This window comes from Mobula birostris, chromosome 20 (genome assembly GCF_030028105.1).
Source record: "Mobula birostris isolate sMobBir1 chromosome 20, sMobBir1.hap1, whole genome shotgun sequence".
NCBI lineage: Eukaryota > Metazoa > Chordata > Chondrichthyes > Myliobatiformes > Myliobatidae > Mobula > Mobula birostris.
This window is the reverse complement of record NC_092389.1, coordinates 60,190,924-60,215,172: the sequence shown is the minus strand read 5'-3', so window position 1 is coordinate 60,215,172 and position 24,249 is coordinate 60,190,924. Positions and strand designations below refer to the sequence as shown.

At 46.5% G+C, this 24,249-nt stretch overlaps 2 protein-coding genes across 2 annotated transcripts in view; one reads left to right on the top strand and one right to left on the bottom strand.

Annotated features, from left to right (window-relative positions):
* LOC140185475 (uncharacterized) overlaps nucleotides 1–16,982 on the top strand; it is a 240,726-nt gene extending 223,744 nt beyond the window's left edge. The window contains exon 2 of the mRNA XM_072238811.1: nucleotides 14,940–16,982. Within this exon, the coding sequence (XP_072094912.1) occupies nucleotides 14,940–16,982 (2,043 nt within the window). The remainder of the gene's footprint in view (nucleotides 1–14,939) is intronic.
* The window catches only part of LOC140185019 (uncharacterized), a 777,523-nt gene that overhangs the window by 570,199 nt on the left and 183,075 nt on the right, over nucleotides 1–24,249 (bottom strand). The window lies entirely within an intron of this gene.

Below are 24,249 nucleotides of genomic sequence, written 5' to 3'. Positions count from 1 at the left end.
ATATAATTGAATTCATACTGCAATTTCAAAGGGAGAAGCCAAAGTCACATGTATCAGTCTCGCAATGGAATAAAGGGAATTACAGAGGCATGAGAGAGGAACTTGCCCAGGTGAATTGGAGGATACTGGTGGGATGACGGTGAGCAGAAGTGGCTGAAGTATCTGGGAATAGCTTGCAACGCGCTGGACAGACATGTCCCACAGAAGAAGTTCTTAGATGGCAGTGGTAGGCACCCGTGACTGACAAGGGAACTTTAGGACTACGTAAAACCTGAAGAAATGACACTACTGGTAGCAAAAGTGAGTGGCATGCTCGATTACTGGATTCTTTGAAAATCGAACAAAAGGCAACTAAAAAGCGGTAAGAATGTTAAAGATGAAATATGAGGCAAACTAGTCAATAATATAAAGCTGGACACTCAGAGATGTTTGTCCCAGTTAAATAAGGAGTGAAAGGGAGACGAGAGTTGATATTGGACCACTGGAAAATGATGCTGGTGAGGTCGTAATGGGAGCAAAGAAATGGCAGATGAACTTAATGAATACTTTGCAACAGTTTTCACTGTGGAAGACACAGCAGGATTGAGTGAATTTGCTATTACAAAGGAAAAAGAGCTGGACAAACTCAAAGGTCTTAAGGTGGATGAGTCATCTGGACCAGATGGACTACATCCCAGAGTCCTGAGGGATGTTGAAGAGATAACGAATGCATTGGTCACGATCTTTCAAGAATCACTTGATTCCTGCATGGTCCTGGAGGACTGGAAAATAGAGAATTGCACTCTTTAAGAAGGGAGAAAGGCAAAAGAAAGGAAATAATAGCTCAGTTAGCCGAACCGCAGTGGTTGGGATAGTATTGTAGTCCTTTTTCTGAGGAGGAGTTTTCAAGGTATTTGGAGACTAATGATAAAATAAGTCAATGTCAGTATGATTTCTGTGAAAGAAAACCGTGCCTAACAGACCTTCAGAGGTCTTTGAGGAAGTGAAGAGGAGGGTGGATGAATGAGAGGCAGTGGATATCATTTACTTGGATTTTCAGAAGCCCTTTGATAAGGTAGCACACACGAGGCTGCTGAACACTATAAAATCCTATGGCATTACAGGAAAGATACTGGCATGGACAGAGGAATGGCTGACAGGCAGGAGGCAGCGAGTAGGAATAAATAGGGCTTTTTCAAGTTGGCTGCCAGTGACTGGTGGTGTTCCTCAGGGGTCAGTGTTGGGACTGCCACGTTGTTTGTCAAATATTTAGATAATGTAATTGATGGCTTTGTGGCAAAGTTTGTGGATGATGCAAAGATAGGTGCAGGGGTAGGTAGTGCTGAGGAAGCAATACGATTACAGCAGGACTTGGACAAATTGGAAGAAGTGTTAAAAACATGGCAGATTGAATACAGTGTTAGGAAATATATGATCATGCATTTTAGTCCAAGGAATAATATTACTCAGTATTATTTAACTAGACAGAAAATTCACAGGTGCCGGGGGCTTAGGAGTTCTCCTGCAAGAGTCCCAGAAGGTTATTTCGCATTTTGAGTCTGTGGTAAAGAAGGGAAATGCAATGCTGGCTTTTCTCTGAAGGGGAATAGAATATTTAAGCAAGGAAATAATGCTGAGCCTTTATAAGACACAAGTTAGGCTGTACTTGGAGTTTAATCAACGTTTTGTGTCCCATATCTCAGAAAGGAAAGGGGAGTCTCATTGAAACCTATGGAGTGTTGAACGGACTAGATAGAGTGGATGTGGAGAGGTTGTTTCATGTGGTGGGGATACCCAGACTAGAGGACACAGTCTCAACATTGAGGGGAGACCTTTTGAACAGAGGTCAGGAGGAATATTTTTAGTCAGAGAGTAGTGACCCTGTGGAATACTCTATCAAAGACTGCGGTGGAGGCCAAGGCTGTGGGTATATTTAAGGCGGAGGTTGATCATTTCCCGATCGATCAGGCCATCAAAATACATGGAGAGAAGGCAGGAGTATGGGGTTGAGTAGGATCCGGGATCAGCCATGATGGAATGGCGGGGTGGAGTCGATGGGCTGAACGGCCTAATTCTGCTCCTGTGTGTTATGGTCTGACCAAGATTCACCCTGACCCCCCTGACCCTCCCAGTCAGCACTGCCCCCACTCGTCCCATTGAACCTGTCTAAGTGCGGGTGGACTTTAGGACCCGGGGGAGCTCAGGACCCGCCGCCCCGCGGCTGCTGCTGAATCCGCGGCGTTTCTGTTCAGTTGTCGGATGCGGTGAACGAGTTAAAATTAACGGATCGATAATTCTCATCTCGTGTTTATTTCACTCTCCGCACATTTATATTTACAGGGACTTTACTGCTGACGCCGGTCCCGGGACCCGATCCGTTTACAAACCCGGAGCGGAACCGGAGCAGATTCTCAACCACTGGTTTACATTCCGAGTCCGGAAGAAAGGATAAAGTTTCCCCGTGAATTTATTCCCAGTGAAGGTGTGGAGATGGGACTTGGTCTCCGCGTTGTAAAATGAAACTGTCCCGGACTCGTAACTGAGATAAACTCCCACCCTCCCGGGGATGGGACCGGCAGGGAGACGGGACTCGGGGGAGAGGAACTCGTCATCGAACTCGTCACAATCCCGATGTAACTCGTCACCAAACCGCCCGATGACCCAGAATCCGGTCTCCGGACTCAGACTGACCCGTCTCTTCCTCTCCACAGACTCTGCGGCGACTCCCAGACACCAGAACCGATTCCCCGTCACCTCCACCTCCCAGTAATGTCTCCCCGATGTGAATCCCTCCGATCCCAACACACAAGACCAGTTTGTGAATCTCTTCCCGGTGTCAGGGAGATCACTCCAGGTCCCGGTCCGTCTCACACTCTTCCGATCCTCAGACACCTCGAGATACGGACTCGCCGTTTCCACATCCAGGGTGACAGAGACTGGGGGGAGAAGCAGAGAATTAGAGAGTCCCCGGGGATCGGGGGGGAGACTCGGGCAGCGCGGCCCCGGGGATCGGGGGGAGACTCGGGCAGCGCTGCCCCGGGGATCAGGGGGAGACTCGGGCAGCGCGGCCCCGGGGACCAGTGGAAAGGCCGCTTGGCCTCAGGCGCGGTCGGATGGCCGACAGGAACCTTTCCCGAGGTTTGACCCAACGAAAGTGGATGGACAACTAATGTCTCCCCAAGCGTTCCCGCTGGACGGAGAGCAGAGATTTCCCGATCGAACAGACACAAAATGCTGGAGGAACCGAGCGGGTCAGGCAGGAGGTGTGGAGAGAGATGGGCAGTCTACATTTCAGGTCGACATCTTCCCTCAAGAACGGAAATACATAGGGGAGATAAACAGCAGAAACTAGAGCGGGATAGGGATGGATTAAGATGGGCAGGGGCTGGGTGACTGGATTATCAGGAGGTCACAGAGTTTCTTCGGCCCAACTTGTTCGTGCCGACCAGCTTCCTTTAATGAGCTAGTCCCATTTGTCCATTATTCCTTTCACCTTTCTTATCCACGTACCTGCCAAGATCTATTTTAAAACATTCTCCCTGTACCCATCTCTGCAGTTGACCAAGGGCCCGCTGTAAACAGAGATAACCCTCTTCCCCTTCCACTTTATCTTTTCCATTACTGATTTTTCACCTGGAGCCTACCAGCCTTCTCCTTCCCACCCGCCCCCCCCCCACCTTCTTTATTGGGCCTCTGCCCCTTCCCTCTACATCCTGACGAAAGGTTTCGGCCTGAAACGTGAACCGATCTTTTCCACGGATGCTGCCCGACCTGCTGAGTTCCTCCAGTATGTTGTGAGTGTTGCTTTAACTCTCTTCCCTGTCCACTGTACCATGAATTTTAGTGTCACCCATAAACCTACTAATTATGTCACCTACATTATCATCCAAATCATTAATATGATTGACAAACAACCGCGGCCCCAGCACCGACCTCTGCAGGTCACAGGCCTCCAGTCCTCTGTGTTTAAGAGACACTTGGACAGACACTTCAATAGGCAAGGCACAGAAGGAGACTGACCTAATGCTGACCAATGCGATGAATGTAGATGGGTAAATAGGTCAGCACAGAGGTGATGGGTCAAAGGGCACATTTCAATGCTGTACGGCGATGGCTCTGTGAACTGAATGGATAAGAACCCCCAAACCCCTTCCCCCGACGGGTGCTGAGAATTCCAAACAGACAGTGACCCCTGACCCTTGACTCCTCAGACAGGGAAACATCCTGGCTGCATCCTTGCTGCCAGTTGACTCCTGAAAGAATTTTGTGCTTCCCTGAGATCTCGTCTCATTCTTCTGAACAGGGAACAGGGAACAGAGAACATAGAACAGTACAGCACAGGAACAGGCCCTTCATTCAATGTTAACATTCATTTGTGAGTGGGGAGTGTGAAGGTTCGAGACAGTAAAGGGAGTGATAACAGGAACCAGTAGGGGAGAGATGAATGGCAGATTGAACCAGAGCCAGGTGAGGGAGGGATGCAAAGCCTGTGGGCAAACTGTGTGCATAGACGTAACGAGTAGCTGGAGGGGGACAAAGATGGAGATGGGGATCCCTTTGTCCCCTTCCCCACAACCCCATCACCCGCAGCCCCTCATTAGGACAGGGGAAGTATTTGCAGGGACCCTTAAACAACACGGATTCTGATGCAGGGTTTCATCCCAAACCGTCAACTCCAGTCTTTATTGTTCTGCAATTATCCCTGCTTGTCTCCTTTTCCAATCTACTTTGCCCAGCAACTCCCTCAAGCTTCTGCAACTAACTGCTCCTCTCTGACTCATCTCCCTTTACACCTCATGATACATCTGACTTTATCTCCCTGTCAAACTCTGGCGTGAATTCTATCATTTTATGATCACTGCTTCCTAACAATTCTTTTACCTTAAACTCCCAAATCATATCTGGTTCATTATAAAAATCCTACTCCAGGATTGCTTTTCTCCCATCGGGCTCAACCACAATCTGCTCTAAAAAGCCATCTTGGGGGCATTCTACAAATTTCCTCTCCTGGAATTTAGCACCAACATGATTTTCCCAATCTACATGCATGTTGAATCCCCCCATTCCGACCTTCACCGTGCCCTTTTTCCATCTCCTGGTGTGATTTGTATCCCATTTCGACCCTGGCTACTATCTAGAGGTCTGTATATAATTACCATCAGGGTCTTTTTACCCTTGCAGTTGTTTAACTCCACCCACAATGACTCAACATCTTCCAATCCTATGTCACCTCTCTCTAAGGATTTCATTTCATTTTTTTAACAACAGACAATCCCCATCCCCTCTGCCTACCTGCCTGTCCTTTGAATACAAGGTGTATCCTTGGATGTTGGACTTCAACCAGGATCTCCTTTCAGCCACAACTCAGTGACGCCAACAAAGTTATACCTGCCAATCTCTACCTGTGCTACAACATCATCTACCTTATTCCGTATGCTGGAGCATTCAAATATAACACCTTCAGTCCTGTATTCATCAGCCTATTCGACACTGTCCACAGGAACTTAAGCAAGGTCTTTGATGTCGATTACAGACCACACTGGGGGTATTCTCTGCATTTCCGCTTCCCCGAATATGAGGAAAAATAGAAACATAGAAAACCTACAGCACAATACAGGCCCTTCGGCCCACAACGCTGTGCTGAACATGTCCCTACCTTAGAACTACCTAGGCTTTACCCATGGCCCTCTATTTTTCTAAGCTCCATGTAGCCATTCAAGAGTCTCTCAAAAGACCCTGTCGTTTCCGCCTGCACCACCACTACTGGCAGCCCATTCCGCGCACTCACCACTCTCTGCGTGAAAAAAACTTGGACAGGTACATAGATAGGAAATGGTTAGAGGGATATGGGCAAACACACACAAACGGGACATGCTCAGGAAGACATCTTAGTCTTGCAGATGGATGAAGTGGGCCGTTGGTTAAACATCCATCAAACCCCTCCTAGACCATCATCCTGAGGAATCTCACCCTGGAGTCTGTCTGTGAACTGTTGATTTGACGTCACGTCAGAGGGCAGCTCAGTGCCTCAGAAAGACTGGGTAAGGAGCACAGATTTCATTCCTAAATGGGAATTTGTGCCTGTCTCTTTGACCGTGTGTCACACTCTGATATTATGTGTGTGTGTGTGTTGATTGTGGTAAATATCAGTGTGTTTGTGTGTACACATTGAGGGAGAGTGTGCACATTGAAATATTTGTATGTCACAGTGTGTCATCACATGTCTGGTGTGTGCTGACAATGTGTGACATGTGTGAGTTGTTTAAATAAGTAAATTGCCGTGTCTGAAGAGAATAGTTTCCAGGTTACTGAGGGAAATAACAACATACATTGCTGAGACTCTGACTACAATCTGCCAATTCCTCTTGTGTATGTCTGTGGGGGAGTTTTGCCACGCCGGTTATGCTATGTGTGCTTCTCCGGAAATGAAATCTTGAAAAATGTCAATGCTGGTTGGTGTGTCTGGGCTCATTCTCACAATGCTTCAATGCAGTGGTTTGATAACCATAAGACCATAAGATATAGGAGCAGAATTAGACCATTTGGCCCATCGAGTCTGCTCCACCATTCAATCATGGCTGATCCTTTTTCTCTCCTCAGCCCCACTCCCTGGCCATCTCCCCACAACGTTTGATACTGTGTTCAAACTCTGTTTCTAAATAGACACGCCTTTATCGTGAGGCTGTGCCCTCTTGTCCTAGACTCCCCCACCATGGGAAACATCTTTTCCACATCTTCTCTGTCTTGGCCTTTCAACATTCAAAAGGTTAAAATGAGATTCCCCCCTCATCTTTCTAAATTCCGGTGAGTACAAGCACAGAGCTATCAACTATTCCTCATATGATAACCCTTTCATTCCCGGAACCATCCTTGTGAACCTCCTCTGAACCCTCAATGATACCAGCACATCTTTTCTTAGATGAGGAGCCCAAAATTGTTCACAATACTCAGGGTGAGGCCTCACCAGTGCCTTATAAATCCTCAGCATCACATCCCTGCTCTTGTATTCTAAACCCCATGAACTGAAACAATGGATTTACCTTTCCCACAACTGACTCTACCTGCAAGTTAACCTTTCGGGTGTTCTGCAGAAGGACTCCCAGGTCCATTTGCATCTCAGATTTTTGGATTTTCTCCCCATTTAAAATAATCTGCATATTATGTCTACTACCAAAGTACATGACCATGAATTTTCCAGCATTGTATATCCTACCAAGCAGCCAATGCTCTGACCATACCAATAACATTTCTGGAACACCGTGGGCTCTTAACTTGGTAAGTAGCCTCATGTGTTCAACCTTGTCAAAGGCTTCTGAAAGTCCAAATATACAATATGCACCACAACCCCTTTATCTACCCTACGTGTAATCTCCTCAAAGAATTTCAACAGGTTTGCCAGGCAAGATATTACCTGAAGGAAATGATGCTGACTTGTCCTATCATGTCCAGTGTCACCTAGTATTCCATAACCTCATATGTAACAATTGACACTAATGTCTTCCCAACCACAGAGGTGAGGCTAACTGGTCTATAATTTCCTTTCTGCTGCCTTCCTCCTTACTTATAGAGCTGAGTGATATTTACTGTTTTCCAGTCCTCTAGCACCATGCCAGAGCCCAATGATTTTTGAAAGATCATTTCAAATGCCTCCACAATGTCTACCGCTACATCTTTCAGAACACTAGGGTGCAGTTCATCTGGTCTGAGTGAATTATGAACCTTTTTGAGCACCTTCTCCCCTGTAACAGTAACTGCACTCACTTCTCTTCCCTCGCACTCTTCAACACCTGACACAGTGCTACTGTCTTGCACAGTGAAGACTGATGAAAATACTCATTTAGTTCATCTGCCATCTTTTTGTTCCCCGTTATTATATCTTCGACCTTATTTTCTAGTGGTCCTATATCCACTCTCATCTCTATTTTATTTTTTACAATACTTGAAAAACATTATGATATTGTTTGCTCACTTGTTTTATAAAGACAGGTGTGTAAAAAGGGCCCGAAGGATCATTGGAGACCCGAGTCACCCCAACCACAAACTGTACCAGTTGCTACCATCGGGGAAATGGTACAATAGCATAGAAACCCCAACAGGGTCCAGGGACAATTCCTTCCACCCGGCCATCAGCCTGCTTAACTCATGCTGAGGTAACTGTATTTCTACGTTATATTGACAAGCATGTTCTACATATAGTTTATCATGAAGAGAACAAGGAGAAAACCCTTAACTCCGAGTGGAGTCATTGGGATGCTGTCATGATGGTGTTTTTTAAGCCGGCTTTCTTATTCTTATGAGGCCGCGTTGCTAGCTCGACGCTCAACCCAGCACGGACACTGTAAATGGCACATTGAGACGGAGACATAACGTAAAGAATTTTACTGCTCGTTCATATGAAGAATGCAAGTAATAGTCAGTTCAATTCAATTTAATATTTCATTTTTCCCCTCCCAATCATTCTTTCAGTTCCTCTCTGTAGGTATTTAAAAGCTTCCCAATTCTCTGGCTCCTATTAATTTTTACTTTGTTGTGTGCCCACTCTTTTGCATTTACATTAGCTTGTCTTCACTTGTCAGCCATTTTGCCATTTGAGTATTTATTTGTTTTTGGAATACGTCTATCCTTCACCTTCCTCATTTTGCCAGAAACTGACACCATTTCTGACAAATATACTTTGGCCAACTCCTTTCTCAGACCACTGTATTTATTTTATCCACTGATTACTACAACGTCAAACATTACTTTCTGCTGATCAAATTTCAGGTTGAACTCAGTCATGTTGTGAGCATTCTCTCCTAAGGTTCTTTTACCTAATCACCTCCGGTTCAATACATAACACCCAACCCAGTAGAGCTGTTCCCCGAGTAGGCTCAATGACAATCTGCTCGATGAAACATCACACAGCATTCAACAAATTCACTCTCTTGAGATCCATTACCAACCTGATTTTCCCAATTGTCCTGCATGTTGAAATCTCCCATGACTATTATAACATTGTCCTTTTCATCAGCCTTTTCTATTTCCAGTTGTAATCTGTGGTCCACATCCAGCTACTGTTGGGATCCTGTATGTGACTGTCATCAGTATCATTTTTACTTTTGCTGTTCCTTAACTCAACCCACAAGGATTCAATATCTTCCAATCCTATGTCACATCTTTCTACCGATTTACCAGCAGAGCCACACCAACCCCTCTGTCTACCTTCCTATACCACCGAAACATTGTGTAACCTTGGACATTCAGCTCCCAACTACAACCATCCTTCAGCCACGATTCAGTGATGGCCACAACATCATACCTGACAATCTGTGATAGTGCAGCAAGATCATCCACCTTATTTCTCACACTCCATGATTGAGATATAACACTTTATATAGTGTATCTGCAACCCTTTCAATTCTGCATCCCTAATGCACTGATACTCACCCTGCTGGCTGCAATTTTGTCCTTGTACCTGTCCGCCCTATCTGACAGTCTGACTGCATGATATCTTTGCATTTTTACCATCAGTCCTATCCCTTCACTCGTTCCCAACCCACCCCCACAACCAAATTACAGACAATTCTCACTTCAAATTGGAATTTAATTAAACAAGGAGAAATGAATCTTTGTAAGTTTTACCTCGATCAACGGCATCAAGTGTTTCTCTCAGCACTGTGTTTAACAAATTGGGGTAATCGAATTTTTCAAACGGTTGGGCCTCATCTGTCACTGACAATTCCTGGACATCATCATTAATCCTGTAAATATTAAACTACTTGTTATAAACTGCTAGTTTGAACTATACCGATTTTCAATAAAGAGTATGTCCTACCTCCTGTTCCGACGAGCTTCCTCCTGAAATAAATCAAACATAAATCTGATTAGACTTGGACTTACTGTCCACATCATGAATTTCATCCAAGTCATGACAAGGTGTTGAAAATTCCCACTCCCACGGTAACTCACAAACACAACCAAAACAGAACCACCGGTTAAATTACAGGGAAAGTTCCTGAATGTCAGACCATTATTAAGAGGATGAAACTTACAGGGAAGACAGGACAGGTTGTGTATTTTCATCTGGATAGACATTAGGGTGATTAAATGTAGGAATTTAAGATCAATGATGGATTTAATTGTGTGCAGGGGTGAGGCATGTACCTCTATTTATGGGAAGAATTGTGGAAGAGGAAGTTCAGATGGATTTTAATAAATCCCATAAGAAATTTAGTGAAGAGGAACTCGCTACCACAGGAGTGGTTGAAGTGGAACAGCAGAGATTGAATGTAATGGGAAAACTGTATTGTATCATTTCTTAATGCATGCATTACTAAATGAAAATGAAAGAGGACTACCTGTTTTCATAATCTAAAAAAAAAACTGGATAAACACGTGAAGGACCATGGAGTTCAGGGCACTGTTGCTGGGTGTGGGAAGAGAATTCTGAAGCAGGGAAATTGTTGGAGGATGACGGACCGAATGGCCTGTTTATGATGGAGACCGGATGAGATGTACCCCCGGCCACTGTGGGAGGTGAGGGAGGAGATTGCTGAGCCTCTGGCGATGATCTTTGCATCATCAATGGGGACGGCAGATGTTCCGGAGGATTGGAGGGTTGCAGATGTTGTTCCCTTATTCAAGAAAGGGAGTAGAGATAGCCCAGGAAATTACAGAACAGCGAGTCTTACCTCAGTGGTTGATAAGTTGATGGAGAAGATCCTGAGAGGCAGGATTTATGAACATTTGGAGAGGTATAATATTATTAGGAATAGTCAGCATGGTTTTGTCAAGGGCAGGTCGTGCCTTACGAGCCTGATTGAATTTTTTGAGGATGTGACTGATCACATTGATGAAGAAAGAGCAGTAGATGTAGTGTATATGGATTTCAGCAAGGCATTTGATAAGGTACCCCATGCAAGGCTTATTGAGAAAGTAAGGAGACAATGGATCCAAGGGGACATTGCTTTGTGGATCCAGAACTGGCTTGCCCACAGAAGGCAAAAAGTGGCTGTAGACGGGTCATAATCTGCATGGAGCTTGGTCACGAGTGGTGTGCCTCAGGGATCTGTTCTGAGACCCTTACTCTTCGTGATTTTTATAAATAACCTAATGAGGATGTGGAGGGATGGGTTAGAAAGTTTGTTGATGACACAAAGGTTGGAGGTGCTGTGGATAGTGTGGAGGGCTGTCAGAGGTTACAGCAGGACACTGATAGGATGTAAAACTGGGCTGAGAAATGGCAGATGGAGTTCAACCCAGATACGTGTGAAGTGGTAGATTTTGATAGGTCAAATATGATGGCAGAATATAGTATTAATGGTAAGACTCTTGGCAGTGTGGAGGGTGAGAGGCATCTCGGGGTCCGAGTCCACAGGACGCTCAAAGCAGCTGCGCAGGTTGACTCTCTGGTTAAGAAGGCGTACAGTGTATTGGCCTTCATTAATTGTGGGATTGAATTTAGGATCCGAGAGGTAATGTTGCGGCTATATCGGACCCTGGTCAGACCCCACTTGGAGTACTGCGCTCAGTTCTGGTCGCCTCCCAACAGGAAGGATGCAGAAGCCATAGAAAGGGTGCAGAGGAGATTTACAAAGATGTTGCCTGGATTGGAGAGCATACCTAATGAGAAGAGGTTGAGTGAATTCGGCCTTTTCACCTTGGAGCGACGGAAGATGAGAGGTGACCTGATAGAGGTATATAAGATGATTGGAGGCATTGATCATGTGGATAGTCAGAGGCTTTTCCCAGGGCTGAAATGGTTGCCACAAAAGTGCGCATGCGCCGGTCGTGCATACAGCCTGGTACAGCCGTTCCGATCTATTCTTACTTTCTTCTTCTTGCTTTTTAATTTACGTTATTTTTTGTATTCTTTTTCTCACGGTAACACGTCGAAGCTGCACCCTCTCTAACATGCTGGTAGAGAGAGTTGTATTTGTTTTTTTTTAAGCGCTGGAAATGGTCACACCCCGACACGCGGGACAGAAGCAAGGTCGCATTGTGTATTCCAGGGACCAGCTAATGCCGGAGGGTTTAGCGAGCAGAGCGGCGGAAATCCGGAGGAAAACACGCAGAGGATGCAGAGGGGGATCACAAAGTCGAGAAAAGAGGACCGGGTCGAGACAACAGAGACTTTTGGAAAAGAGGAGTTCGGTGGGTAATACCGCTCCGGCTGACCAGAAGTGCACTGAGAGCGATAAGCATAAAGGAGTGGGAGCTTACTGATCTGGTTAACAACAGGTGGTGCAATCCTGGGCATATTACGATCGAGGAACGTGTTTGCAGACTGGATATTGAACTTTTTACTGTTGGACTTTTGCCACATTCCACCGTGATACAACACTGGGCGGCGCGGGAGATCGTTCCTGCTTTTGGCCATCGAACGTGCAGCTCCTCCCGTGGAGGGTCAGACACCCTGAGCCAATAGACTGGTCCTGGACTTATTTTCCATCTGGCATATTTGCATTTTGTTGTTTGATTGTTTGTGGATTTTGTATTGCTATATGTACGCTCTATTCTTGGTTGGTGCGGCTGTAACGAAACCAAATTTCTCTCGGGATTAATAAAGTATATCTATCTAATCAGGACTCAGGTTTAAGGTGCTGGGGAGTAGGTACAGAGTAGATGTCAGGGGTAATTTTTTTACGCAGAGAGTGGTGAGTGCGTGGAATGGGCTGCCGGCAACGGTGGTAGAGGTGGATACGACAGGGTCTTTTAAGAGACTTTTGGATAGGTGGATGGAGTTTAGAAAAATAGAGGGCCCTAGATAAGCCTCGTAATTTCGAATGTAGGTACATTTTCGGCACAACTTTGTGGGCGAAGGGCCTGTATTATGCTGTAGGGTTTCTATGTTTCTATTATTATAGTTCTGTATTTTATTTTTCGCAAAGTCTGCACACTTCCAAGTGAGTTTGCAAATGATCTTTCCGTCACGAAGTTTCCCCTCGGGATCAAATGCGCATGCGTAGAGGTCTGAGCTAATCCCGGATATCGCGCATGCGCTAAGTAGACGAGAGGCTCAGGAGGAGCGGTCGCAGGCAGGAGGAGGCTTCGGGTGGGAAATTAATCACCGGTGTTCGAACCGCGACTGAAGTACAATTACCTTGAGCTCCGGCCACACTGGTTCTACACCCCGCGGCAGCCCCAATGCTATTCCTCTTTCTCAGCCCCACAATCTGTACTCCGGCCCTGGGAACCTTTCGTCTGGTGAGCTCTGGAGCCGCAGCCAGCCCTGCGGCGCATGCGCATCACTGGATCCTGGTACAGCGAGTAGACAGGTTTCTGGTTCATCCGGCATTCTGGGTAAAGAGGCAGCCATGGGTGAAGTTGCCAGCCTTGTCCCCGTACAGGCGGTGGAAATGGTGTGGGTGGATGTATCTCCCAACTACTGCCGAGCTCCAGCTATTTAAATCCAACGATTAAGAACTCGGAACAAAAATATAATTCAAATTAATGTCGGATGAATAGTCTACCTTCCAGTCAGTGAAAATGTCATTTAGTGCTGAATTGGGGGAAAAAAAACACATTCTGTCAGCTTTTGTTTTCTCCGGGTGAATAATGATACGAAACACATTTGTCTTCGATGACAAGTGACTTGTGGCTTTCACATCACAAAAGCGCCACACTCGATTAACTCAAACAACAGGAATTCTGCAGATGCTGGAAATTCAAGCAACACATATCAAAGTTGCTGGTGAACGCAGCCTGATGAAGGGCCCTGACGAAGGGTCTCGGCCTGAAACGTCGACTGCACCTCTTCCTACAGATGCTGCCTGGCCTGCTGCATTCACCAGCAACTTTGATGTGTGACAATCGAATAACTGCTGCCCTCCCCTTCATATTAATTGGCATTGCCATCGATGGGTTCATGACTGTCAATCAGCTCGGGAGAAGGGATCCGAGGAATTAGAAAATCTCCAGGATCAGACGTGTAGTAACAAAGGCTCTCTGTAGTGTTGTGGAACATGACCAGAAATTGAAATAATACCAAAGGACAGAAACAAATTGAGCCACGTCACAGGTTGATTGAGGGCAGAAATACCCATTCTCATCCAGACAGGAATACAGTCAGAGAATTTTCTGGTCAGTTAGGATGCCTGATCCTAGCCCAGTTAGAAGATGAGGAATTCATAGATATACATTGAAATCTACAGTACATTACTAACCCTTTGGCTTCAACTTGAGATGAACTTTCTAACATTGTGATGCTAGAGCTAATGACAGACTAAAATCTCACCTGAAATATTGTCCTTCACCCACTGATATCTTTTGCAAATATTTTTACAGGTTTAAAATGCCAGAACGCTTGTGCACGGGAATCTCAAACACAGCAGCACGTCAGTTTCACTGTCTCTGAATGGATATTTAAGGAGTGAGCAAATATTGTCTTTGCAACAATAACACATCTGTTGTCGATCCTTGGAGATGAAGAAGTATCTCATCCAAACTGGAAATGTATTTTGTGTCTGAAATGAAGTTTTCTGTTGCAACTCAGTGTTATCTACTGGAACCGGGAGCTGAGAACACACCAGCATTTGTTCACTGGAGATCAGTTCTTCAACTGCATTGATTCTACAAGCGATTCAAATGTCTGACTTTCACCTGTTCTATGTGTAGGAGGGGAACTGCTCAGTCATCCAGCCTGAAGAGAGATGAGCAATTTCACACCATAGTGAGATGCTCCACCTGTTCTGACTGTGGAAAGCCATTCATTCTGTCATTGATGCAAAAGATATATCCAAAAATTCAGCAGTCAGAAGATATTGACCTGCTGTGAGTATGGGAAGGCATTTACACACTCAAACACACCACAGTGACGCCAGCAAGTTTACAGCATGGAAAAGTCAATTACCAGCTCTGAATGTGGGAAAGCATTCACTCAGTCATCTCCACTGAACGAACACCAGCGGGTTCACACTGAGAAGATGCCGTTCACCTGCACAGACTGCGGGAAGGGATTCACTCACTCATCCACACTTCAGAGGCACCAGCGAGTTCACACTGGGGAGAGGCCATTCACCTGCTCAGACTGTGGGAAAGGATTCACTCAGTCATCTCACCTACTGACACACCAGTTAGTTCACACCTGGGACAGACCATTCACGTGTTCTGAATGTGGAAAGGGATTCACTCGGTCAAATCACCTACTAACTCACCAGTTAGTTCACACAGGGGAGTGGCCACTCAGCTGTTCTGAATGTGGGAAGGGATTCACTCAGTCATCCACCCTTGTGAAGCACTTCAGACTTCACACTGGTGAGAGGCCGTTCACCTGCTCAGACTGTGGGAAGGGATTCACTCATCCAGCTCAACTAAAAGAACATCAGTTAGTTCACACTGAAGAGTGGCCACTCACCTGCTCAGACTGTGGGAGGGGATTCACTCGACCATCTCACCTACTGAGACACCAGTTAGTTCACACTGGGCAGAGGCCTTTCACATGCTCTGAATGTGGGAAGAGATTCACTCGGTTATCTCAGCTGAAGGAACATCAGTTTGTTCACACTGGGCATAGGCCATTCATCTGCTCTAAATGTGGGAAGGGATTTGCTCGGTCATTTCAACTGAAGGTACATCAGCGAGTTCACACCGGAGAGAAACCGTTCTGCTGCTCTGAATGTGGGAAGAGATTCACTCAGTCATCCACACTTGTGAAGCACTGTCGAATTCACACTGGGGAGAAGCCATTCACCTGCTCAGACTGTGGGAAGGGATTCACTCAGTCAGTTCAACTAAAGAAACATCAGTTTGTCCACACTGGGGAGAAACCATTCACCTGCTCTGTTTGTGGGAAGGGATTCACATGGTCATCTGACTTGAAAGTTCACCAGCGAATTCACTCTGGGGAGAAGCCATACACCTGCTCAGATTGTGGGAAAGAATTCAAACGGTCATCTGACTTAAAAGTACATCAACGAGTTCACACTGGAGAGAAACCATTCATCTGCTCAAATTGTGGAAAAGAATTTGCACGGTCATCGGACTTGAAAGTGCATCAACGACTTCATACTGGGGAGAAGCTATTCACCTGCTCCGAATGTGGGAAGAGATTCACTCGATCTTCTCACCTACTGACACACCAATTAGTTCACACTGGGGAGAAACCATTCACCTGCTCAGTCTGTGGGAAGGAATTCATTCAGTCATCTGACTTCAAAGTGCATCAGCGAGTTCACACTGGGGAGAAGCCGTTCACCTGCTCTGAATGTGGGAAAGGATTCACTCGGTCTTCGCAATTGAAGGAACATCAGCGAATTCACACTGGGGAGAAACCTTTCAACTGCTCAGACTGTGGGAAGGAATTCAGTCGGTCATCTCAACTGAATGAACATCAACGAGTTCACACTGGGGAGAGGCCTTTCACCTGCTCTGAATGTGGGAAGGCATTCACTCGATCCACTCAGTTACTGACACACCAGTTCATTCACACTGGGGAGAGGCCGTTCACCTGCTCAGACTGTGGGAAGACATTCACTCAGTCATCCATGCTACAGACACACCAGAGAGTTCACACTGGGGAGAGGCCATTCACCTGCTCTGAATGTGGGAAGGGATTCACTCAGTCATCTCACCTACTGACACACCAGTTAGTTCACACATGGGACAGGCCATTCACTTGCTCTGAATGTGGGAAGGGATTCACTCGGTCCACTCACCTACTGTCACATCAGTTAGTTCACACTGGGGAGAGGCCGTTCACCTGCTCAGACTGTGGGAAGACATTCACTCAGTCATCCATGCTACAGACACATCAGTTAGTTCACACTGGGGAGAGGCCGTTCACCTGCTCAGACTGTGGGAAGGGATTCACTCAGTCATCTCAATTGAAAAAACATCAGCGAGTTCACAGTGGGTGGAAGCCATTCAACTGTTCAGACTGCGGGAAGGAATTCATTCAGTCATCACAACCGGAGGAACATCAGCTCGTTCACATTGGGGAGAAACTGTTCACCTTCCTCAGATTGTCGGAAGAGATTCACTCAGACATCTCACCTAACGACACACCAGACTGTTTTCAGGAGTGAGAGGACGTTGAGCTGCTCAGACTGTGGGAAGGCATTCACACACTTACCCACTCTGAAGGGACAGTGGCGGGTTCACACTGTGGTGAGGGTGGTCACCTGCTCTGAATGTGGGATGGGTTTCAATCAGTCATTCACTCTTGTGTCGCCCTACCGAGCTTTGACCCATCGTTAATCGGAGAGATCAGAAGCTTGAGAGGACGGAATTCACTCAGGTTTGACAATTGAGTGTTAATAGCAGTGGCTCAGGACAGTATTTATTAAAGCTTTGAGCAGTGGCCAATCAGTGTACAGGATTTATTTTCAAAAATAACTTAATGTTAGGCAGGAGCAAGAGGAGTGGCCAGTGTTGGAGCGGCCCATGTTGGAGTGGACAAAGTTGGAGCAGCCCATGCTGGAGTGGACAATGTTGGAGCGGAGACTTTGAGGTTTCAGTGAGGAGAAGGCAAAATTATGACGGAGGTAGAACTTTCTTTTTGCCCCCTTCTTTACATTTGCTCAGTTAGAACAGCCAAGATGCCAGGCAGGATAGTGGAAAGCTCCTCTGGCGGGATGTGGGAAGGCAGGAGACCCCCCCTGTGTCCCTGATAACTACCCCTGTGAGAAGGGCATCTGGCTTCAGCTCTGAACGATCCACATTGAGGAGTTGGAGCTGGAACTGGATGAACCCCAGATCATTTGGGAGGCTGAAGGGATGATAGGTCGGACATATAGAGAGGTAGTCGCACCAAAGGTGACAGCACAAGAAACTGGGTGACAGGAAGGAGAAAGGGGTTAAACAGTGAGTGCAGTGCACCCCTGTGGCCATCCCTCTGAACAACACATATATCACCTTAGATACTGTTGGGATGGGGGGATGACCTCACAAAGGGAAGTCACAGCTACAGGGTCTCTGGCGCTTGGTTCTGCAAAGGAAGTTCAGTTAGTGAGGTGCTAAGTAAAGAGACAACTCATCCAGGGCTGTGGTCTCAGGACTGCCATCTGTGCCATGTGCCAGGAATAGGAAGGATAAACTGTTTGACACGTGGCTAAGGAGTTGGTGCAGCAGGGAGGACGTAACATTTTTGGATTATTTGAGCCCACAGGGATTTCAGTGTGCACAGGCGTGTGAGTGCGTTGGGGAGAGGGGACATCGTTGGTGGAGAGTGAGTGGGCAGGCATGTCTGTCTGTCTTTCTCTCACTCTCTCTATCTCTCTCACACACACACATGCAGTGGAGTGTGAGATAAGGGGAGTGAGAAGGGAAAAGCGAAATGAGCAGTTTGGAGTTAGGGCTCCTTCACAAAGTCCCAGACTCACCCAGCCCTCCCCCTCTGGAATTGATCCCATTCCCTTCCCCAGGCTGGGGGTGGGCATTGAGTTACCTTGTAAACATTTCGTGAATTGTTCAATAGCATCTGGTTCACATACTTTGATAATAAATTTACGTTGAACTTGAAGATTTAAACGTATTTTTCATAAAACATGTACTGATGAGAAATGGTCTCAGTGAAGGTCCGAGAGTGGAAAATGAACCGGTGTTCAGACCCACTGCTCCGTGCCAGACAAAACCCCTGTCTGAGTCTGTCCCGTCTGTCTGTGCTTGAGTCACTTCCCTCTAAAGTTTCCTTATTCTGCAGCTGTCCCAGGTGTCTTTTATGGTCTTCTCAACCCCATTCTCCTGCCTTTCCTAATCAAGCACCGGTCAATGTATGTTTTAACTAAACAGGATGACTTGGGCTCTGAGCTGTCCGTGGCAATGAATTTCACAGGTCCGTTACCTCCCTTAATGCACGATCTCTGGTATTTGACATTGTGACCCAGAAGATTAAAAATGTCAGCTATCTATTCTATCGAGATCTTTCGTAATCTTATCAAGTTCTATCAGGTCACCCTGAGCCTCCTCCACTCCAGAGAAAACAGCCTAATTTTGTCCGAATTCCCCTTACACGGAAGGAGGAGGAGGAGGAGAAGATGACGGCGCGACGCAGCGCGCAGCGGCCACTCCGGTGATGAATATATGTTATCTGTCAAGTAGGGTGCCATGCACAATTCTGATTTAATGGAGACAGACATGAGAGCACGGAGGAACATTTGGTGAAACTTCTGAAATGCCTGATTCGCTGCCTCTGCTACTGTGTGATCCAGAATCTCCAGAGGGGAAAGCCCCGAGTCCTCAGCTTTGCTTGTTGCTCGGAGAACAGGGCGGAGTTGATGCGCACGGTGCTCGGTGTCAGAGGGCTGGTCGGAGGCTCGAATGTTTTCGGACGGACTCAGAGTCGGCTGTGGTCGGGTGCTTCCAGGATGCTGCATCGGCAAGTTTGCAGCGCTGGAGGCTCATGGCAGGGAGAGTTTCTCCCTTCTGTCGTCTGCGTGAGATGTTGGGGCTATTGGGACTTTGAGACTTTTTTTTACCGTGCCCATGGTCTGCTCTTTATCAAATTACGGTATTGCTTTGCACTGTCATAACTCTATGTTATAATTATGTGGTTTTTGTCAGTTTAGTCTTGGTCTGTCCTGTGTTTCTGTGATATCATACTGGAGGAACATTGTATCATTTCTTAATGCATGCATTTCTAAATGACAATAAACGAGGACTGAGTGTCCTCATAATCTAATCTAATCTAATGTTTACTTGCAGCAAGGGAAGACTAGCACTGCCCAAGATCTGGTAATAGCTTTATCAAAAAGAGACAATACCATCACCCCTTTGGACACACGTTCAAGGACAGGGTGCATTCTGTTGTCTGCTGAATCAATATTTGGCATTCTTCCAGTCACACAGCTGCGGTTCTGCACTCAAGTACCATCAGCATCATGTTGTACGAAGATTATTAGCAAAGCACTCTGATACACTACAGGTTCCATTTTGTTACAGAAAGAAATGCCATTTTGGACCAACAAGTGAAGTACGTTTCCCCGGTGGTGGAGAAACATTCCTTTACACCTCGCCCTCTGTGAAAACCCTTACATCACTCCCCACTTCTGATAACACCTCCGATCCCTGCGGCCATCACCATCTGTGAAAACCCTTCTTACCCTACACCCATCGTCATTTTGTAACCCCGCCTGACTCCTACACCATTTACCATCCCTGTAAAGCCTCCACCATCCACACTGGCGCAATAGCTGACAGCTGACCTGAGAAGGACACCGACCGTGGCAGGTAGCAGGGCTCACAAAACACACTCACACCAGCTGACATTTTTTATAACCGGACCGATTTGCATGGTTATCCTGTCTAAACCGCTTCCTACCTTCCTATCTTTACCTTACCCTGTTCCCCCAACTAATCTCCGTCCTGAAACATATCCTTGCCAGCGAGGGAAGTTCTACACGCTCCCATTCACTTCCTCCCTCAGCTCCATTCTGGCTCAGAAACAGTCCTTCCAGGTGAGGCAACATTTCAAAATTGGGTAAGAATAGGATGATTCGGCAGGTGAATGTGTGGCTGAGGAACTGGTGCAGGGGCATTGCATCAGATCTCTGGGTCATTGGGATCTCTCCTGGGGATGGAATGATCTGTACAACAGGGACGGGTTGTATCTGAACCTGGCGGGGTCCAGTATGCTCGTGGGCAGGTTTGTTACAGCTTGTGTTTAAAATAACTTGTCAGGGGGGATGGGAACAGGAGTGTGAGTGCTGGGGATGAGGTAGCTGGTTGACAACAGAGGTAGTGTGCAGTGAGAGTACTAGCGAGCAGAGGCTGATGTCAGGGCACAACTGCAGTCAACGAGATGAGTTGCAGCGTTAAAGTGGGATAACATCGATAAGGGTGATGAATGCAAGACTGGGGGTGTTATATTTGAATGTGCGCAGTGTACAGAATAAGAGAGGTGAACTTTTAGCACAGTGTGATTTGTTTACATCTCTGTATCGTGGCTGAAAGAAGATTATGACCCGGAGCTTAATGTCCAAGCAGACACGTTGTATCAAAAGGACAGGTAGGTAGGCATAGGGATGGGTGGCTCTGCTGGCAAATATGAAATCAAATCATTGCAAAAAAGAGGCGGTACAGGATCGGAATATGTAGAATCTCTGTGGGTAGAGTGAAGAAACATTAAGTGTAGCGAGACCCTGAGATAATTTATATGCAGACTTCCAACCGTAGTAAGGATGCGATCTATAGATTACAACGGGAGACAAAATGGATGTCAAAAGGCTATGTTACGGTAGTCATGGGGGATATCAATGAGGAAAATCAGGTTAGTCTTGATTACAGAAGGGGAAATTTGTAAAATGCCTGCGAGATGTCTGTTTCGAGCAGCTGCTGGTTGAACACACTGGGGATCAGCTATTCCGGATTGTGTGTTGAGGGATGAACCGGAATTGAGTCCTGCTGAAATCCCAGAGCACACTCGATGGGCCGAATGGCCTGATTGTGCTCCTGTATCATGTGGAGTTCTGGTCTGACAAACCCCTGCAATGAAGCCCTCCCTCCTGCACCAACTCCGTAGCCACGTATTTAGCTGCATTATCTTCCTATTTCTAGCCTCACTAGCACGTGGCATGGGTAGCAATCCTGAGATTGCAAGCCTGGGTGGCCTGTCCTTCAACTTTGTACCTTACTTCCTAAACTCTCTTTGCAGGACATCTTCTTTCTTCCTATCCACGCCACTGGTCCCTACATGGATCATGACATCTGGCTGCTCACCCTTCCTCTTGAGAATACTGAGAACTCTATCCTAGATGTCGCGGACCCTGGCACCAGGTAGGCAACAGACCATCCGGGATTCTCGATCTCTTCCACAGAACCTCTTACCTGCCCCCCTAACTATCGAATCCCCTATCACTACTGCTCTCCTCTTTTTCCTCCTTCCCTTCTGAGCTGAGGGTCCAGTCTCAGTGCAAGAGACGGAACCACTGCAACTTGTCCCAGGTAGGTCGTCCCCATCAACAGTATCCAAATCAGTATACTTATTGCTGATGGGAACGGCCACAGGGATGCTCAGCTCATTCTGTCTATTCCCCTTCCCTCTCCTGACAGTCACCCAGCTACCTGTCTCCTGACTTTTAGGTGTGACTATCTCCCTGAAACTCCAGTTTATTTCTGCCTCTGCCTCACGAATGATCCGAAGTTCATCCAGCTCCAGCTCCAGTTCCCTAACTCGGTTTGTCAGGAGCTGCAGCTGGATGCACCTTTTGCAGGTGTAGTCATCAGGGACAATTGCGCTCGCCCTGACTTCCCACATACTGCAAACGGAGCACTCGACTGCCCTAACAGCTGCCTCCATTACTTATGTCTATGTTAATTAGATTAATTAAAGGAACTTACCCGGCCTTACCTCACTGACAGCAAGCTCGTCCTCAGCCTCCGCTCGCTGAAGCCTCTCGAGCCAAAGCCTTCCTACTCTGTCTCCCACTACTGCGTCGCCCGCTCCGTTAATCTGCTATCTTTTTAAACCCTCCCGCTGTCTCACAGGCCGACCTTAACGCGCTTGCGCGGTCGTGTCCCGTTCAAACTGCCGAAGAAATGACAGTTCAGGATAGTTCACACAGTTTAATAGTGTCTAAGGATTCTGTTATGTCCGAAAGTTTGTTCATCAGTTTATTAAGGAAATTTATTGTGATATGTTAACCATTGTTGCAGAAGAATCAAAAGATAACTTTACTGGGAATGTTGGTGTGGCTATTTTTGAGGCTTCATTGCAGGCAACGATAAAGAAACAACTTCCGAACCATTTATCAGTATATACAGTAGAAGCTTTATTGTCCTCAATTTAGACTTACAGTGGGTGGAGGAAATTTGTCCACGTAAAGTTTTAATGTGTTCGGATTCTTTCTTCGGTGTCGATGAGTCTTAAATTAGATTATTCTCGCGGTCGATCAGATTTACTGTTGGGAACTCATCAAACATTATTTCATACACAAAGTACTGGTTAAAATGCCCACTTCTTATTGATCCCTGCACATGGAAGTTCAGTTACAAAAGCTGTTAAAATTTCAACTGTGGATAAAGACCTTCCACCGAGTAAATCAGAAGCCAAGGGGATGGTCGACTAAGAATTGTAGCAAGACTGCTGGGCTAATTGGCATAAAAGGAGACACCTTTACAGAATAGATAAATGATAGATTCATGAGGGAAGGGGGTAAAACAAGAAGGGAAGGAATTATATTGACACGACTTAGATTTGGCCATACTATGCTTCGTTATTCCTGATGTCGTGTTGGAAAACATCATTCTGAGTCGTGTAGGTTTTGTCATTGTAGAACAGTGGAACAAACTATTTCATGGTGAAGCATATCAGGTAGAAAACGGAAGTGCCGGCCTCATTACAATCGTTAGGGGTTATAGATTTCATGTAAGAGCTTTCTGAAGTAATCGGACTGACTTGAATTCACTGTATATTGTTTTATTCCGTACGTTCCATAGGACTTTTTTGGGTTATTTAGCTTTCATTAAAAAGAAGCAGAGGAGGCTGTATTTCCCAATTCTCTACACCACACTGCAGTCCGGTTAGTTGCGGGAATGCGCCTTTAATTTAACCAAAGCCCGCCCAATTTCTTTACTCAGCCATTTATTCGAGGGGAAGGCTGAGACTGGTGTGATTGCCAACCAGCATCAGACGAGACAGGCACCGTCTAGTGGGACTGTCTGACAGGGAAGTTGGTGCGGAGAATGGGAATATATGGATATATCCACAGACGGGTGGATGGTATTACGCAGCAATTCTTTGACTGACATCTGGCGGGTGCAAGGAGGTACTGAGTCTCCATGTCGGTGCTTCGCTCTTCCCCACACACACACTATCTTAATGTCCCGAAGCTGCCTGTAGATGGGGCATTCCGCCCGGGAATAGCACCTGGGAGATCAGTCGGTGAATGCGAGTGGCTGGAGCCCAGAAACTTGACACTGAGGCCCCCTCCGGCTTGTGCTCAGGGTGCATATTTATCAATGAACTGAAGCAACGAGGTGACCGGATATTTCACCGCGCTGATCACCTGCTCCCTGAATTTCGACAGAGTCACCGCGTAAATAAATGTATTCGCACAGCAGCTGAAATCCCTCAGCAAAACCCCGACGTAGTGAAAGACCCATTCAGAATCATTGAAATCGATTCCTTTTCCTGAGAACTGAATATATATAACATTTATAAGGTATGTCATCCATAGGAGGATGAAGCTGCCGGAGATGGTGATCAGTAAAACCACAGACCTCCTCCTGCTCTCCATCTCCGGGTCACTGCGGTTCTCCCCCTTGCTCTGACCCTTCAGCCCCTTACGGACTCGACTGGCCACTAAAATGTGTCTGACTGTCAGAGCGTTGAGCAGCAGAATCCCGGCGAAAGGG